At 41.3% G+C, this 19,350-nt stretch overlaps 1 protein-coding gene across 10 annotated transcripts in view; it reads right to left on the reverse strand.

Moving 5' to 3' along the window:
- RALGAPA2 (Ral GTPase activating protein catalytic subunit alpha 2) overlaps window positions 1–19,350 on the reverse strand; it is a 306,774-nt gene that overhangs the window by 96,858 nt on the left and 190,566 nt on the right. For 9 of the 10 annotated variants that reach the window (XR_012158341.1, XR_012158342.1, XM_073339773.1 and 6 more), the window contains one exon: window positions 7,924–8,051. The exons of the other annotated variant lie outside the window; for it this stretch is intronic. Coding sequence is in view for 7 of the 9 variants with exons in the window: in XM_073339773.1 (XP_073195874.1) it covers window positions 7,924–8,051 (128 nt within the window). In the remaining 2 variants the exon portion in view is untranslated. The remainder of the gene's footprint in view (window positions 1–7,923; window positions 8,052–19,350) is intronic. 10 annotated transcript variants of the gene reach the window in all.

The following is a 19,350-nucleotide window of genomic DNA, read 5'->3' on the forward strand; positions in this document are numbered from 1 at the left end:
CTGGATTTATGCAGGAAATAGCCCAGCTTGATTGTCATGCACATTGTGTAAAGAGTTGTCACTTTGGATGGGCTATCACCAGCAGGAGAGTGAATTTGTGTGGGGGGGTGGAGGGTGAGAAAACCTGGATTTGTGCTGGAAATCACTTTAGATAAGCTATTACCAGCAGGACAGTGGGGTGGGAATAGGTATTGTTTCATATTCTCTGTGTATATATAAAGCCTGCTGCAGTTTCCACGATATGCATCTGAGGAAGTGAGCTGTAGCTCACGAAAGCTTATGCTCTAATAAATTGGTTAGTCTCTAAGGTGCCACTAGTCCTCCTTTTCTTTTTGCGAATACAGACTAACACGGCTGTTACTCTGAAACCTGTCAAGAATGTATCTATATCTGACACTGTCTCTATGTACAGGTTTCAGAGTAACAGCCGTGTTAGTCTGTATTCGCAAAAAGAAAAGGAGGACTTGTGGCACCTTAGAGACTAACCAATTTATTAGAGCATAAGCTTTCGTGAGCTACAGCTCACTTCTTCAGATGCTTCTTCTCTATGTAGCTGTTCTAGTCAGAAGCTACATCATGTGCTAAAACAAGAAGCAGTTTGAATCCTCTGAATCTGACAGTATAAAATATAGCATATTTTTCTGAGCTCTGTGTACAATATTTAGCAAACATATGCATTACTGTCAACAGAAAATGCTTATAAGTAAATTTTATCAAGAAAATACACTTAGGGAATCCTAAATTGACCAAAAAACTATTGGCTAACCCTGAAGAAGAGACCACACAGAAGGAAGATTCTTTTCACATGGATGCCTTTTTCATTGCATCATAGCTTTTACGTGCTCTTTGCTGTGCCCTGCCTTTTTCTCTGTGTGTAATTAAACTGATTTAAAGTCTAGTTTTACACATACATTGTTTATCAACCCTACTCCTAATAAATGCCTAGGACATGCTGCTCATAGCATTATATTCAAGATGGTACTGACAATTAGCAACCTCAGATTTAATTGCCATTTGATTAGGAAGATCTTTTGTTTATCTGCAGTCAATTGTTTTAGTCTGAGAGAGAATGATATCTCTTGAAGATTACTGGTTCCTTCCGCTCTCCAGGAAACAGAAGATGGTTTTGAAACCCTCAAACTCGTATGTAATACTTATTATGTTAGTATACAGCAATTTCTAGTAGCTTTGCATATTAGTATGCTATATTCTTATTATGATGTTATGTCATCTGAATGCTTATGGTTAGTCATTAAAACACATATAAAATAAAATTCTTGCCTCAAAGAGCATGATAGTGAGGCTACTCCCTGAAGCATATCAGCTAGCACTCAGTAGCATCTTTATGTTTGTGAGAGCACTCCTTAGCGTGGGTTAAAGCCAGGAGTCCAGACGTTTCTAGAAGCTTTACGAATAATCCTCTCATTTTCAGGAGTACATTTAAATGTATACTAATACCTGGCACGTGAACTCTATAACACTTCAAGAGAAGTTGAGTTCAGATCTTTCAAAAGAATACTATTCTATTCTCTGTTTTGTTATTTAAACTTAACTTGAGTACAACTGTATACTTTGATTTTGTGTGATGCCATCTCACTCGGTCTGAATTGTGTAAATGAACCAGTTTCACGAGTGGCTTTGAGATACAAGACAGCAGCTACTCCAATACTTGACAGAAAATTTGAATACGCCAGTTAACTGACACATTTTTGAATACCTTCCGTGCTCTAATAAATGCTTTAACACACAGAAATCGCTGCAGCAACATGAAAAGTATTTAAGAACAAGAAAAAACACTCATACACTCTGAAGTTTTTACCTTTTCCACTTTTTAACAGCTTTCTAATAGCAAAAAATATATTTCGGTACAACAGTGGAATTTGAGTCATCGTGGCCAAATGATTACAGTGCAAACCCCAGATTCTTCTGTGGCTCTGCAGGCTTCTGGTCCCCATGGTAACTAAACCTCAGATATTGTCCTCCACTCAGCTGGAGTACAAAGTATTGGGAGGCTTTTGTGTCTGATGAGATTTCTTCCACAACCTTCTAGCAACAGACCCTAGTGCTTCCTCCTGACTCTTTTCTAATTGAGATGCAAATTAATCTCTGTGGCTGATTACACTTCCCTTAAAAAGAAAAGGAGGACTTGTGGCACCTTAGAGACTAACCAATTTATTTGAGCATAAGCTTTCGTGAGCTGAAGTGAGCTGTAGCTCACAAAAGCTTATGCTCAAATAAATTGGTTAGTCTCTAAGGTGCCACAAGTACTCCTTTTCTTTTTGCAAATACAGACTAACACGGCTGTCACTCTGAAACTTCCCTTAAAGCTACTGATAAGTGCAGCTGTAACCAGAGTTTACAGACTTTCCAACAAGTGACTTCAGTTGCCATTATTTGCATGAGACTGCCAGGACTTTACAGCCCACTATCTAGGAGATGTAGATCACTTCCCCTTCGGCAGTGCCAGATTTTATTCACTGTATGTTGTTTAAATTTAAAGTGAAAATGAAAGCAAACTCTGCTATTTGAAATAAATGTTTTACAATTATTGTACTGTCCCCAAAATTATTTTGCTCTTTGCACCATGTTTCTGACTACACTATCATTTGCCATAATGCAGTTTTTTACTTTATTCTCAAGTCTAGGTCATAAACACATTTCTGAAGCCCCCTAATTGTTTTTGTTGCCGTTCTTGGAAAGCCTTCTGCTTTGTCAATATTTTACTGCTACTGAGATGTCCAGAACTAACTGGAATATTCCAGGTATGGACTTAGCGGAGATACAATGCTCTGCATCACTATAGTTTACCACACCATATAGTGTCAGATTACCAGTTTCCACCTATACACAGAATAAAAAGTATCTTTGGTAATTTTGTGGTAATGGTTGACAAATGTTGACTTTTTAATGGCTTGTACTTTAACGAGAATGGGAACGCCAGGTCTCTGGTTTTCAGCCAGAAAGTCCGGTTGAAAGGAGACCTGTACAGTGGCCAGTCACATGTACTGACCGGATACCAAAAGTCCAGTTGCCATGGGTGGGGGGGCCAAGGGAGGAGGCTCTGGGTCATCAACCCATGCCAGCCCCTGCTCAGTGGGGGCTGCCTCCTACCTGCAGCTCGGGAGCCTGCCTGCCCAGTCCTAGCCCCGAAGCAGAGGGAGCGCTGCTGCTGCTGCTGGTGGTGGTGGATGGGGGAGAGGAGATAAGTGGACAGGACCAAGTAAGGAGGCAGGGGTTGGGGGGGAGAGCCAGGCGGGATGAGGGCAGGGCCTCGGGGGAAGAGGTAGGGCGAGAGGAGGTTCCAGCTCTCCTGCTGCGGTGTTCAGTTTTTAGAAATTAGAAGGTTGGCAATCCTATCCATGAGATGCACTTCTTTTATACATACGTACCCTAAAGCTGCAACAACTTTTTTGGTATCATATCCCCAGTGCAAAGTCATGTTTATTTTGCTGTCCAGTCTCAATCTTAATTCTTTCAGCGTTATTGCTTTCTGGGTTTACCCTTTCCATTGAATATTTTTTTTTTTAATTATTTCACTCCCAGTGGCGCTGGAAGAGTTTTTGGAGTGGGAGTGCTGACCTGCACCCCTCTAGCTCCAGCCCCTAGAGCTGGGACCGGGAGCAGGGCCATGGCTCTGGGAGGGGGGACGGGGCCACAGCTAGGGGCAGGTCAGAGTCCCAGGCATAGGGCTGGCAGCAGAGCCCCGGCAGCAAGGCAAGACCCTGCATGCGATCTGGCGGCCAGTGGATCCCCCGGGCATGGGATCGCGGTCAGATGGGACCCTGTGGCCTGCAGTGGAGCCCCCAGGCTGTAGCGGGGCTGGTGGCCAGGACGCCAGGCACAGAACCTGGGGTGCTGAGGCACCCCCTACATCCCTTCTTTCCGTGCCTACGTTCACTCCAGATTTCCTAACAAGTGTTTTTTCAAAGTTTTCTTTTTCCTCATTTAAGTTTAGAACTTGTGCAGTTTTTATCATCTGAAAAATTTTATTAAATGCTAACTAACCCATTTCTTTTTGTCATTTTAAAAAACTGAACCCCTAAGAATTTATGATCTTAGGGCCTAATTCTGCAACTCACGCCAAGTAGCACTTACTCATGATCGGAGTCCCATTAAGTGGGACTAGTTACTCAGCATGCATAAGCATTGTAAAAATCAGGCCCTAAACAAGGATGTAAATGAGACGGGACATAAACTTCAGCACCTGCTAGACATCGTCCCTGAAACTCAACACATTTCTGTTTATCATTACAATTTGGTTATGGTTCTTCAGCTCATTTCCAGTCTATGTGGCGCTGTCCATACCTAGGAAAATCTCATTAAATGCTGAGAGTAAGCTTTCCTGAGACATCAGAAAAGCTTCAATAATATTTTAACACTGTACACTTATTGAAACTACTGTTTTTTGTAATTTTGTCAAAAATTGAAATAAATGTACCTGGCAATATGTGTTCATGACTAACTCATGATTCTATTAACCTGTAGATGCTTAGAAACTTTTTCTCAGTATTTCTCCTATTATTTTACTGGGGTTTGGAGCAATTCTTTTTTCACAAGGAATCGCTGGGAGATAATTACCAGGATAATTATCCTTTCCCTTTTTAGAAGAAAAGAGGACATTGATCTTCTCAGATCTTATAACTCAATCACTACCTTATTCAAGTACTTCTGTTTAAAAATCACAGGGCGCTGCTCAAGGAACATGTTTAGTTAGTAATCAAATAAAAATTTTCTTCTTAACATAGTCACTCTCAAAACGCCAAGGTTGGATATCACCAAAATACAATATGAAAACTATGGAAACGTATACATATTGAGCATTTCATTATATTACTAATTCCTGAAGTTTCTCCCTTTTGGTTTAAGCATTTTATGAGCATATGTGTGCATGGAAAATTATAGTTGTATATATGAACTTATTGAGCCTATCCTGTCAATCCCCCTCCATTCCTTTCCTATTTCCAAACAATAGCCTGACAGATTCCTCCACCTAACAGGCTGAAGCCAAACACCTGCCTTCTCATCCCATGACAGATCCTCAGGTCCCTAGAGTGCTCTGTTCTATCTTGTTTTCCCCACCAGCAATCACCTGTTTCAACAAACTCCCTCTGGCAGGGGTTTCCAACAAAATGTTCTGTCCCCTTAAGAAAGTTACCAAACCTTTACTTTGTGCTTAAAGGTGAATCTTTATTCTCTCTCACATCCAATAAAAGTTGCTTAGGACTTTCCACCCTACTCCAGCTTTTTCCCTTCTCTGATGTCACCTCCCCACTACATTACCTGTTGTGAGGTCCAGCTGCCTTTGTCAGGCTCCAGTATTTCTACTTTCCATTCACATCACATTACCATATGCACAGTATGGTTTGATGCCAAAGTGCACATGTGCAAAGTAATGATGCTGCTAGACCTCACAATGGCCCCAGAAGGGTACAGTGGCATGTATCATACCTAGTCTGTGTGTGTTGCATTTAAGTAGAGAGAGAAAGAGGCCTGGCGAATGTTGGGTCATAGCAGGCTGGTGAAAACCAAATGCCTATGGTGTGTGGAGAGACTCTAGAGAGCCTTAAGGCCTATGGGAGATGAAAGTCACTATGATCTCTCTGCACATTAAGTGGATGGAGCTGTGACAGTGAAGGAACTGGGGACCTGTTTATGGGGTACTGTTACCTTAATAGGAACCTTAAATATGGTTTGTTTTGGAGAAAACATCTGAATGATATAGTTCCTTATGAAAACCAGTTTATTTATCCCTAGTATTCTTGTATGGATATATTCATTTATATAAAATAAAACTTTTCTTCTTAACACAGTCACCCTCAGGCTCCAGCATATCACCCTCAAATGCTATTACACACACACACACACACAGTTAGATACACACACAAACACACACATATATATATATGCTCGAGTGCTAGGGATTAGTCAAGTGGTTCTCATCAGGTAACTGTATCAGACCTGAGCTCTTTCTTTAAAACTAATCCAAGCCTCTGGGTGCGCGCATGCACACATATATGTATATCACTGCCTATGCCACAGACTCTGACACACAAGCATAAACTGTTAAGATATGTGTTTTAATATGTATACAGTGCTCTGAAGCTAGAAAATGCTACAGTATTTATACTTGCTATGTATCATTGTTTTAGGTGAAGGAGCTCAGCTTTAGAGAAATAGGTTTTGGACTTGATATCCAATGACCATGATTTGATTTTAAAATCATTGGTTAACTTGGGAATTGTAACCATAGCAAGTGGCAAACTTCCAGTTTTCAGCACTCTAGACGTTGAAAAAAGTCTACTGATTGCCCACTAGGGAAAAAAATAAGCAGATGGCAGTTGAGCTAGCCCTCGCCACTGAGAAAGAACAGTGACCACTAGATAAAGGCTAAACTTGACAGATTCTACTTAGCCTGCTGAGGAAGTTATTACAGGAAAATCTAGGAGGAACAAAGGGCAAGGATGAACATTACATCAAATCATATCTTCTGTTTTCCTACTGTGTCAAAGATCATTTTTCCCTTAGAGGTAATGGCATGTTTTTCACTCTTATAATCTCTGTTACTGTATTCCGGTTACCAGCAATACTAGACTGATTGTTTTATTGTCAAACACAGCTTAACACATCTGCTCATACAGTCAAGGTTACAGACAGAGGGAACTACTTTGACAGTAGTACTTAGCTGAATTACCCACTCATGACACAAAAGTGAAAAAGCTAGCGAGTTTTGAGTCTGCTTTTAAGTACTGACATAATCTTATAACTAAGGTAGCGTGTGGGCTTGCCTGTGCAACTCCAAACAACTTCACCTGGTTTAAACTGAAGAGGAAAAACAAAAAAGATAATAAAATGTTATTTAGTGTCTTTGATTCTTATACAAATCTTCATTTCTGAAGCTTTCCACCAACACAATTAATCAAATTTAGCTCTTCTACAAAAATTACAATTTCTTACATAGCCATAGTAACTAGAAAAATTGAACCTAAAATGTGCATGCCTCTGATAAACTCTAACAAAGCCATCTTTTCTTCATCACAAAGATTGAGCATTCCAGTTGTTTCATCTCAGGAAAATCAAGCGAGGCATCCCTCATTACATAATTCAAAAGCCCCCAAATTAAAAGCCTCCAAAATAAACTGAAATAAGATGAGTGCTGATCCATAGAAACATATGGGACTGTTAGCAATGTGGTTAATGAAGCACGCTAGAGTAATTTTATAACATTAGTGGCATTAAGAGAAAAGAAAACCAGAATGTCAAGTAATGAGTGATTTTATGCGATTAGCCTGCATACCACGCAAGAATAATAATTCACACTACACAATTCTACAATATTGAAGCATGCCTTCCAGTTACCTATAACTACTGCTGGAAGAATGTGTTCTCAAAATTCTATGATGCAATGTGGGTAAAATGAAAAATGGAGATAAAGACTGATAAATATCAATACCATTGGCCAAATGCTACCTATCTTAGTGATGTGAAGATTCCCAAAGAAGACTGTGGAAATACTTGCATTATTACATAAGGGAGTAGAACTGGGCTCCTTTTGTAAATATTAAGCTAATATAAACAACTATTTTCTCTGTGCTTCAGAAATTTGCAAATAATCCCTCTTAAATTTTAAAGCACCATTACATCTAACAGTATACCTGTTGACTCTGCAATTAACAGGAAAGTCCAAAAATGCTTGTATTGTTATCCTTTATTTTTAAAGCATACCATATCAGATTAAAGCTCAGCAAGAATGAGTCTAAAAACCTCCTGCTTGATATGAAGAAAGCTTTGACATTTTCCCGATGCACAGTTCTTAGTATAAGTCCAAGTGAAGAGATCTCATTCGCACTTACCTCTACCAGAAGAATATTTGTACTTATGATTCCTACATTCAAATTGCATAAAATGCACAGAAGGAAAGGATACAAGCTCTGGTAGAGGGGTATGAGAGATTTCACAGCCCTGCTGGCATTGATGCATGTGGCACATATAAGGCTTGGCAGCAGTTTTGCAGTCACTATTGCTCCATCAAACAGAGGACCAAAAAATGGCACCTGCAATCCAAAAAATAGAAGTAATAGTATTTTCAGATGCAGCATTCTCCAGTCTTAAATTGATGGTATAACTGGGGGTGGAGGGAGATTTTCAAAGGCACAAATAGAAACTAGGTACTCAATCCCCATTGACTTTCCAAAGGAGTAGGGCACCTAACTTACCTTTGTGCCTTTGAAAATCTATTCCGAGGACATTATATTAAATTCTGCAATACACAAATAGGGATCAATGAGGTTTTGGAAGGGAAGATTACAAAAATGAAAAATATCCAACACATTATCTCTTTATAATGAGCCTGCTCCACTATTTCTGACAGAAACAAAATAAGCATGTTATTATATGTACCAAATAATCTTCTAGTAAGACATTCATGGCGATATTTTGTTTTCAAGAAAACATACATTTGTTGAGATCTGGCATTGTGCTCTCAGCTAAATATTTGTATACCTAAAGTTTTGCCACTGGATATTCTTCACAAATACCATCAGTTCCCATCTCTCTTGGAGACCAGGAAGATACTGCTAAATAGTTTTTCACAGGCTGATTACAGACATAAAAAAATTGATTAGTTCCTACTGCATGCATATTAGGGTTGTAGTCTCTCCTCCATCCCATCACTTGGGCTACAATCAGAAGAAAGGTAAGTCAATCATACTCAGTAGAATTTAGCTTTGGTAAGTACTGCAAAGCAGGTTTTTTGGTCACAGATTTTTCTCCTCAGATTGTAATTTTTGCTTGAGCACAAAGCTATAGCTTAAACTGTAGCACAGATTAAAGTAAGAACAGAAACATTTGTTGGCAGCTGTCAGTATTTGCATTTATATATAAAAGTAGCATTAAGATATAATGTGGAAGTAACTTAGATACTTAGACATCCATAACCTGTTTTGAATAAAGTGAGTCTTTAGGTTTATTCTCATAAACCATAGCATTGGGGTGTAGTCATGAGTTTGGAATGGCTTCCTGTCTAGCTCCCTGAAGAACAGTCACACAAGGAAAAGTATAGCTTAACGAAAAGGTAACAAGTAAAACTGAAGTCTCCATGGGATGCAAGAAAAGAGAAAATCCCCAAAGAGGTCAAGAATCTGGTACAGGTGGTAGGTAAACTTGAGTGAAAGACTGGATTGAGCTAAGTATAAAAAATAGGGCTGTCAAGGGATTAAAAAAATTAATCACGATTAATCACACGATTAATCGCACTGTTAAACAATAACAGAACACCGTTTATTTAAATACTTTTGGACGTTTTCTACATTGTCAAATATAATGATTTCAATTACAACACAAAATACAAAGTGTACAGTGCTCACTTTATTTTTTATTACAAATATTTGCACTGTAAAAAACAAAAGAAATAGTATTTTTCAATTCACCTAATACAAATACTGTAGTGCACTCTCTTTATCATGAAAGTTGAACTTACAAATGTAGAATTATGTACAAAAAACCCCTGCATTTAAAAATAAAATAGCATAAAACTTTAGAGCCTACAAGTCCAATCAGTCCTACTTCTTGTTCAGCCAATTGCTCATACAAGTTTGTTTACATTTGCAAAAGATAATGCTGCCTGCTTCTTGTTTACAATGTCACCTGAAAGTGAGAACAGGTGTTTGCATGACACTGTTGTAGTTAGTGTCACAAGATATTTACGTGCCAGATGCACTAAAGATTCATATGTCCGTTCATGCTTCAACCACCATTCCAGGGGACATGCATCCATGCTGATGACAGGTTCTGCTTGATAACCATCCAAAGCAATGTAGAAAGATGCATGTTCATTTTCATCATCATGAGCCAAATGCCACCAGCAGAAAGTTGATTTTCTTTTTTTGGTGGTTTGGGTTCTGTAGTTTCTGCATGACAGTGTTGATCTTTTAAGACTTCTGAAAGCATGCTCCACACCTCATCCTTCTCAGATTTTGGAAGGCACTTCAGATTCTTAAATCTTGGGTCCAGCACTGTAGCTATCTTTGGAAAATTCACATTGGTATCTTCTTTGCATTTTGTCAAATTTGCAGTGAAAGTATTCTTAAAAACGAACAACATGTGCTGGTCATCATCCAAGACTGCTATAACATGAAATATATGGCAGAATGTGGGTAAAACTGAGCAGGAGACATGCAATTCTCCCCCCAAGGAGTTCAGTCACTAATTTAATTAACGCATTATTTTTTTAACAAGCATCATCAGCATGGAAGCATGTCCTCTGGAACGATGGCCGAAGCATGAAGAGGCATATGAATCTTTAGCACATCCGGCATGTAAATATCTTGAAACATCAGCTACAACAATGCCATGCGAACACCTATTCTCACTTTCAGGTGACATTGTAATTAAGAAGTAGGCAGCATTATCTCCCGTAAATGTAAACAAACTTATTTCTCTTACCAATTGGCTGAACAAGAAGTAGGACTGAGTGGACTTGTATGCTCTAAAGTTTTACGTTGTTTTGTTTTTGAGTGCAGTTATGTAACAAAAAAACCCTCCATATGTAAGTTGCACTTTCCTGATAAAGAGATTGCACTACAGTCCTTATATGAGGTGAATTGAAAAATACTATTTCTTTTTATCATTTTTACAGTGCAAATTTTTGTAATAAAAAATAATATAAAGTGAGCACTGTACACTTTGTATTCTGTATTGTAATTGAAATAGATATATTTGAAAATATAGAAAAACATCCAAAATATTTAATAAATTTCAGTTGGTATTCTATTGTTTAACAGTGCAATTAATCACGATTAATTTTTTGAGTTAATTGCGTGAGTTAACTGCAATTAATCAACAGCCCTAATAAAAAGTGAAGTAATCCAGTATATCTCTCAAAGGGATTCTAAAGACATAACTGTAATTACTTCCTTAAAGAGTTTTGTGCTGGAGACTTTAGGTGACGATGTCCTCAAGAGCCTTACTGTCTAATTTAGGGATTTAAGATATGGATGGAGGATCAGGTTCCAAAGGCAATATACTAATAATAAATACTGTACATATTATGTCTCTTTTAGACTGTAAATTCTTCATGGCAGGGAACATCTCTGCTATTTAGGGTAGTATATACATGATTTTTTCTATAAGGTAGGAGTTAGCTTCTATTAAGCCAAATTTTAACAGGTCCTTACATTTATTAAAACTGAATAAATTCATTAGATATTATCCACCTGTGATCTGATGCCAGTCAAGAAATTTTCTGGAAAGCTGTGGGGGGTAGGGGGGAGCAGGCAAACCAGACAGTGTTGTCATGAGAGCTTAGAAATTGAGTTTCTACTTGGAAACTTTCCACCGTTTGGGAGGTGGGGGGGGGGAGTTGGCTTGTTATTTTTTAAAAAATGATTTGAACTAGAATCTCCAAATTTGTTTTATTCTGTTGGCCTAAATGAGGATTGATATTTAAAAATACATTAGGGTAGATTTCTGGGTTCATATCTAGGCCACAATCCTGCACCCTCAACTGCACATTGGGACCCTAGTTATTGCATGCAGTGTTCATAAACATTGAAGTCCTTAAAAGGTCTACCAGCTCTGGAACATGGTGCTCATTGCCCACAGGTTGTGGGCTTCCTAAGCTCAGGAATGGAGTAGGGATAAGGGGTCCAGGAAGGCAGAAGAGGAAAAATGAGAGACATGGAGCCCCAAGGGGGTCTAGTGTGCAGATGAATGGAGAGAGACCGAGCCACATCAGGAAAGGGCCATAGACCCACATAGCCATTGTTGTAGAGCTTCTAAGTTCTGCAAAGCTTAGAAACATTAGCTCTGCAAAGTCTGCTGTGATGATTGTTAGTTCTTCAAGGCCAGGGCTGTTTTAAATTAATTCATAAAAATGTAAGGAAAATACATTACTAAAAAGCCTATGACAACTGAATGATATTGAAAATATGTAGCTGTATCTTCAAAGATGCTTTAAAATAATTTACATCTTAAAAAAAAACCAAACAACCACCCCAGCTCTCAGCCACTAGATAGACACCACAAATTCAATCAAGAGCACCCAACCAACCAACCCTAACTTAGCCCCTATTCTCACCATGCAGATACTACTGTGATAGCTTCAATATAGAAACCAAGACAGTATTAGATATAATTCAATGCATGTAAGATAGATACATTTAGCTTAGCAGTTAAACTCTACATAGCTATCCTCAGCAAATCTAATATGTAAACAAATATTTTCATAAGCTTTTTAAGACTTAAAATGTGCTTAGTTTTTATATTCTGTATCACTGCAGAGTTCACCTATGAACTTGAAGGCGGCAGTGTGCTTCTGGTAGATATTACTTTATGATATTCAAGCTAGATATCTATCTATGCTGAATCTTACAAGTGGAACCCCACATAGGGTTCCCTTCCCCTGTACAGCCCCCCCCCCCCCCCGGGGAGTTAAATAAGGGAAAAGAATGATCTGGCCCAAGGTAATTAGCTTCTAAGCAAAGGGCCAGTTAATAGCAAAAACAAACCAAAAAAACCCATCTTAAAAACAGTATCTTATAGATACATCTAGGCAAGATGCTGACAGGCTTGCCCTATTACATGAGTTAGAACTGCAACACCTCTCATTGGTTTAGAATCTCTACCTAAGGAACTGATCACGTAAATGTAGGTCGACAACTTGCAGTACTCTCAGTACCTCTGACCATCACAAGTAAATGCTAGAATAAGCACAACACACGGAGAAGCCCAAATTATTTATAAAGTGGAAAAATGTGTGGAAATACACATAAGTAAAATGAATATGGATGGTTAAAAGAAAAATGAAAAATCTTAAGAATATTAAAAATGTATAACAGATACTGATTTTCAGAATAAGTCAACCATGAACTAATTTCTCGACCACAAAAATCTAAATGAAAAAGAAACTAAATGGAACTAGTAGTAATTATCAAAATTTAATCTATGGATTTTTTCCATCTGTACTGGGGCTTATCACATAAATAAATACCCTCTATTATTCTTCTGTAACCGCTTTGTGGGTGACTGTGACAGTCATTCAATAAACGGACAAAAGGAATAATATAAATCCCCTGCATCAGGGGAATCCCTCTAATTAGAAGTGGCAATGAATCACAGAAGAAATTTGATTTTAATATAACATCTGCAAATGACAGCTGTCTTTTCACACAGTTCTTGTTAATGTCATTCCTTTACTTAAAATAATTATTAAAACCAGAAAAAAAATTAATATAAAATATTTCCATAATTTGACTAATTTTGGATCATTTTCAGAACATGCAGTTTAACATTTGGAGCCTTCATCTATTTCTATATGCAAGATTTAGTAGATTCCCAGCTGGAAAAAACAAAACAAACCATCTATGCCACAGACGTTCTACAGCATCAAGTTTTATGCTGACTTTGTTTTTAAATTAAGAATTGCTAAGACCAAAACATTTGTAAATATAAATTCATTTGAAGATCTATGAAAGGAAGAACAATTTTTAAAAGTACTGAGACAGGGAGCAGCGAGTCAGACCTGTTAATTTTGTATGCCAGGTGTGAATAACGAGGGTACACACTTATAAACAACATATGCAGACCACACACACATTTTCAAGTGAGTTATGAACGTAAATGCCCAGAAACTGATATGTATTAGTCAACGTATTAACAGTTAATTTTACAGAGGTTTTAATATCCACATAAACAAACAAAAAAGTTCATAATGTAAATCACTGGAATTATAAAATGAAAGTAATAGTCAAATATTCTTATTGACTATCAGTCATTGCTGGTAAGGTTAAAGAAAATGATTTAAAATCTTGGAAATGTGTTGGGTTGTCTTAAGGCAGCATCATACAACAAGTTACTAAATTTATCATGCCATTTTCTGAAATTCAATAGGTAATCATTAACAAATGTCAAAACATTAAATGTTTCAAAACTGAGCCATTTTCATCGGAAATGCTAGATTCTGACACACAAATCTATTTCAATATTATATACCTAAAGAGAAAAAAGCATGTATTTTTCCATCCATGATTGTATTTTCTTAGTATTCAAGAGAAGTATGCCATTAAATCACCTTCTGAGCTAATGTAAAATGTTTTTCCGAACAATACACAATTTAGAAGGAAAGCAGAATTCTGAAAACCGCAACTATTCTTACTTTGTACCACAGAAGAGATTTTTATTATTATTTGTATAACTCTAGCAGTATCATAGATATTTATGGATAAATGTGAGGATAAGGTTCCTGCCCTGAACAGCTTACAAAGTAAGGGCTCAATCCTGCCAACATGTGCAAGTAATTTTACTCATATAAGTATTACCATAAATCTACTCATCTGCATAAGGATAGGTTCCATAAAAAACGGTTACCTACTTTTTGTAACTGTTTTTCTTCAAGATGTGTTGCTCATGTCCATTCCATTCTAGGTGTGCGCGCACCCACGTGCACAGTTGTCAGAGACTTTTGCCTTAGCGGCATCCATAGGGCTGACTGCGGCACCCTCCTGAGTGCCATGCTCATGCATCCGTATGTCAGGCGTCGCTGGCCCTACACCCTCTCAGTTCCCTCTTGCCAGCAACTCCGACAGAGGGGCAGGAGGGCGGGTAATGCAATGGACATGAGCAACACATCTCAAAAGGTAGATAACCGTGTTTTTTTTTCTTCAAGTGCTTGCTCATGTTGATTCCATTCTAGGCGACTCACAAGTAGAAGAAACAGAGGTGGGCTCAGAGTTCACAGTCTTGCAGCACTGCTCTACCTAAGCCAGCGTTGTCTCAGGATTGCTGGGTAAGTGCATGGTGAGACATGAATGTATGGACGGATGACCGGGTGGCAGCCCTGCAGATATCAGAAACTGGCACATGGGCCAGGAAGGCCACCGCTGAGGCTTGTGCTCTAGATGAGTGGGCGGTTACGATCGCTGGTGGAGGCACCTTTGCCTGATCATAGCAGAATTGGATGCAGGCAGTGATCCAAGATGAAATTTTCTGGGGATGTAGACTGACTCCAACCATGCCTGTAGTGGCCGGAGGTGAAGCTGGGCATGACGGACCACATAAATACAAGCAACCATGTGGCCTAGCAGTTTTAGGCAAGTGCGGGTGGTGCTGAGCGGGTGGGCCTCTCACACGGGAAATTACATCGGACATGGCTCAGAAACAGGTCTCCGGAAGGAAAGCCCTGGCCCGTGTGGAATTGAGAACCACCCTGATAAACTCTATCCGCTTCACTGGTACGAGGGTTGATTTCTTTTCGTTCGCTAACAGACCCAGGTCACGGCATGTGGACCCCACCAGACTGAGACTGCTCTGCACTTGATCTCACAATCTGCCCTTGATGAGCCAATTGTCAAGATAAGGATAGATCTGGACCACGCTCTGCCCCCAATGCCTCAGGTAAGTGGTTAGGGGGACCATACATTTTGTAAAGGCCTGCGGGCCAAGGAGAAGCCAATGGGGAGCACTGTGAACTGGAAATGGTGCTGGCCCACCATAAAACAGAGGAACCGTCTGCATCCTTGGAAGATAGAGATATGGAAATAAACGACTTTCAAGTCAAGAGCGGCATATCAGTCTGCTGAATCCAGGGAGGGGATGTTGGAGGCCAGGGATACCATGCAAAACTTCAACTTCTTGAGATACTTGTTGAGTTGTCGCAGACCCAGAATTGGTCATAGATCCCCTTTTGCTTTTGAGATCAGGAAATAGAGGGAGTAGAAACCCTTTCCCTTCATTTCCTGAGGGACCTCCTCCCGCATAGTTGTAGGAGGTGGTTCACCTCCTGAACAAGGAATTGCTTGTGAGAAGGGTCCCTGAAGAGGGACTGGGAAAGGGGGTTGCTGAAAACTGTAGCCCAGCAACCAGGCCAAACGGTAGGGATGGAGACATTGAGGAAAGGGTGAGGAAGATCTGGGGAGGTGACTGAGGTGTCGCTCTCAAGCGCACCCTCAAAACACCTGCTTCTGGCCCCCATGGTATTTCACCAGGCCAGGTTGCACAGGTGAACAGGAGGAGGAAGGGCTGCGGCAACTGAACCCAGTGTCCCTTCTCCTCGTAGATCCCTGCCAAGGCTGCCAAGGCCTTGGCGGCAGGGGTGGCTGGAATGACTTCCTTGCAGACTGAGGTGTATGCATCCCCAGGGAGCGGAGGGTGGCCCGAGTGTCCTTCAGATCGTGCAGCCTTGCACCCATCTGATCTGAAAACAGCCTAACTCCTTCAAAAGGGAGATCTTGAATGGAGGACTTCATCTCCTGGGATAGGCCGGTGGTCTGAAGCCAGGATCTGCGCCTCATGAGAACTGCTGAGGTGACCACCCTGGCTGCCGAATCGGCCGCATCCCAGGCCATCTACAGGGAATACAAAGCCACTGCGGTACCTTCTTCCACAAGGGCCCTGAACTCTTGGGCCACCTCCTGAGGCATGGAGTCCTTAAACTTGTGGAGAGAGTCCCACAGGTTAAAATTATAACGTCCCAAAAGTGCCTGGTCATTTGCGACCTAGAATTGTAGACTGGTTGTGGAATAAATTTTTCTTCCAAAAAGGTCTAGTCTCTTGGCCTCCTTATTTTTGGGGGTGGAACTAGCATTCCCCTGCTTGTCCTTTTTGTTGGCCGCCAACACGACCAACAACCCCAGGGTGGGTGGGAACCTAAGTATTCGAACCCCTTGTCAGGGACAAAATACTTTTTCTTAGCCCTCGTGGAAGTGGGTGGGATGGAGGACGGCTTTGGCAATGTTCAAGACCCCTTCGTGCACTGGGAGCATGACACATGCAGGGGTGGACGTGGAGAGCACGCTGAGCAAAGTATCTGATTGCTCTGACATCGCTTGTGCCTCGAGACCTAAGTTAGTGGCTGCCCGTCGGAGCAGGGCTTGGTGCTCCTTAAAATCGTCTGGTGGGCTAGCACAGGAGGGCCCCGCCACCGCCTCCTCTGGAGAGGACGATGACAACTGAACCACCAGGGGAGGGCCCAGGGCATCATCTCCCACTGAGAAGTGGGTCTCGTGGTGGGCATCTGTCCTTCCACCTCAGCTCCTGCTGGCACTTCCTGCACCATGATGGTGCCACTGGTGCTGTCAGTGCCGATTGGCGTTTGTCTGATGTGGCGACCGAGGACTGGTGAGATGGGACCATCGGCATAACCAGCATGCCTCAGCTATTCCAGTAAGGCCACTGTGCTGGCCAGTAGCCCTGCTGCCAGGTCAGCATCACTGCGGTGGATGAAACCTCTGGAGCCCAGTCACAACAGCCAACGGGGAGCACCGTGAACTGGAAATGACGCTGGCCCACCATAAAACTCCCTCTCCATGCCAGAGAAATCCTCCTCTGGTGACCAGGGCAGGGCCTGTGTGACCAGTGTCTCGAATAGTCAGACTGGTAGCAGGAGTAGTGGGAGCGGCACCATGTTGGGGAGCATCTCCAACACCTCGGTGACGATTAGTGTCGGCGCAAAGTTGACCAGTGCCAACTGTAAGGTAACCAGTGCCTCCCTTGGGCCAAAGCCTGGCATGAAGGTGGAGACCCGGAGCGTGGTGCCAGTGATCAGTAGCGGCAAACTGGTGACCTGGGCTGATGCAGAGACCAAGGGCACAATGACAAAGGGCTCTGCCTTGGCTCCAGAGACCGGTGGCGCTCACTCGCCTTCTGGGAGGCCTTCACGGCTGGCTTGCCCTCGTAGGGAGCCTTTGCTGGGTCTATCGCAGCACACAGTGGGAGAGTTCTTTGCTCTCTTTGCGCTGAGAGCTGAGAAGGCGTTCACTGGGCCATCAGTCTGGGTCCCCTATCGCTCCCCGGAGTTGGTGGTGGCTTGCGGCTCTCGTGTAGGCAGGCAGACCAAGCAGGGTCCTTTGTCCAATGTGTCTTGGTCCGACTTGCTCGGTACTGGGTCCCTCTTCTTGGTCTTCTTCTTGAGTAACGGCGAGGGGAATCGGAGATGGGAAGAGCCCAGTGCCAGGGGTGCGCTACGCACCGAGGCTGAAGTGCTGGGCATTCCAAGGCTGGGCGAAGAGCGGCCTCCATAAGGGGGCCGCAAGCGAATGTCACACTCTTTCTGTGTCCTGGGATGAAAGTTCTTACAGATGTGACACTTTTCTTTAATGTGGGATTCCACCAGGTACTTCAGACAGCTGACATGCGGGTCACTAACAGGCATAGGCCTGTTGCAGTCAGAGCAGGGCTTAAAACCCGGAGACTGAGATATGCCCTGCCTGGGGCAAAGTCTCCGCCAGGACCATAACTGGCTAGCTATAGTACTTAACAGCTACTTACTAACTAATCTACTACAAAAAACAAACTATTTAAAGCTGGAACATGAGGTTCAAAGAGTCGGGACAAAAAAAGAAAACGGATCACTTGCGAAGCAAGGGAAAGAGGTGCTCTGACCAACCACCACAAGTGGTGAGAAGGAACTGAGAGGGTGTTGGGCTGGCGGCGCCTGACATACTGACGCATTAGCGTAGCACTAAAGGGGGCGCCACAGCCAGCCATACGGATACCGCTAAGGCAAAAGTCTCCGACAACTGTGCACGTGAGCGTGCACACACCTAGAATGGAATCGACATGAGCAAGCACTCAAAGAACATATGATATACAAACAAGGATGTGGTAGGAAGGGGAGCAACAAAAAGTTGTCCTGTCAGTTCCATAGTTTTGTATGGATTACTTTTTATCTGAATATCTTTCAGTACATCAGGTGGAAGGGTGGCCTATGGTTTACAGGCCTCTTTAAAGAAGCATATTTTCAGGAGGACCTTGAAGAAGAAAGAAAGGGGTAGACAAATTTTGGACGAGGTCAAGGGAAGTTCCTGGCAAAGGTTTGTATGAAAAGTATTTAATTCCTGGGTTTTATACAATAAACAAAAGATGACAGGTGCTGTCAACATGTATACACAAACACCCTTTATGCACACATCTCTTTTTCAATGCAGTATGGACTCAGAGAATGTGAACACAGGGAGGTACAGAATTGACTTTGCATGACAGTTAATGAATGCATGCTATGAAAGACAAATATTCAGAATGCCAATATGTAACTGGTGCTGGGGCATCCAGAGCTGTGAGCCTGTGTTACCGCTCTGCCTCATCAAAAGTGAGGAGTTTCTTGGTGAGGAAGACTGGGTCAAACAGTAAAATATGGAGTTAATAGTATTTTATTATTAATAAAAATATGTATGTATCGATGGCCAGGTATACTTATAGCACTTCTCAAAATGTGTTAAATCCATAACATAAAGTGCTTTCAGTTTTAGGGTCCAATCCTCTGAATTGTTGAGAATGCTTAATTCCATCTGAATTCAGTGGATGTTGAGGGTGTTCTGTACATTTCAGGACTGGTGTATAAATCCCCAATTGTGGACTCTG

The sequence above is a fragment of the Lepidochelys kempii genome, chromosome 3, assembly GCF_965140265.1.
Source record: "Lepidochelys kempii isolate rLepKem1 chromosome 3, rLepKem1.hap2, whole genome shotgun sequence".
Taxonomy (NCBI): domain Eukaryota; kingdom Metazoa; phylum Chordata; order Testudines; family Cheloniidae; genus Lepidochelys; species Lepidochelys kempii.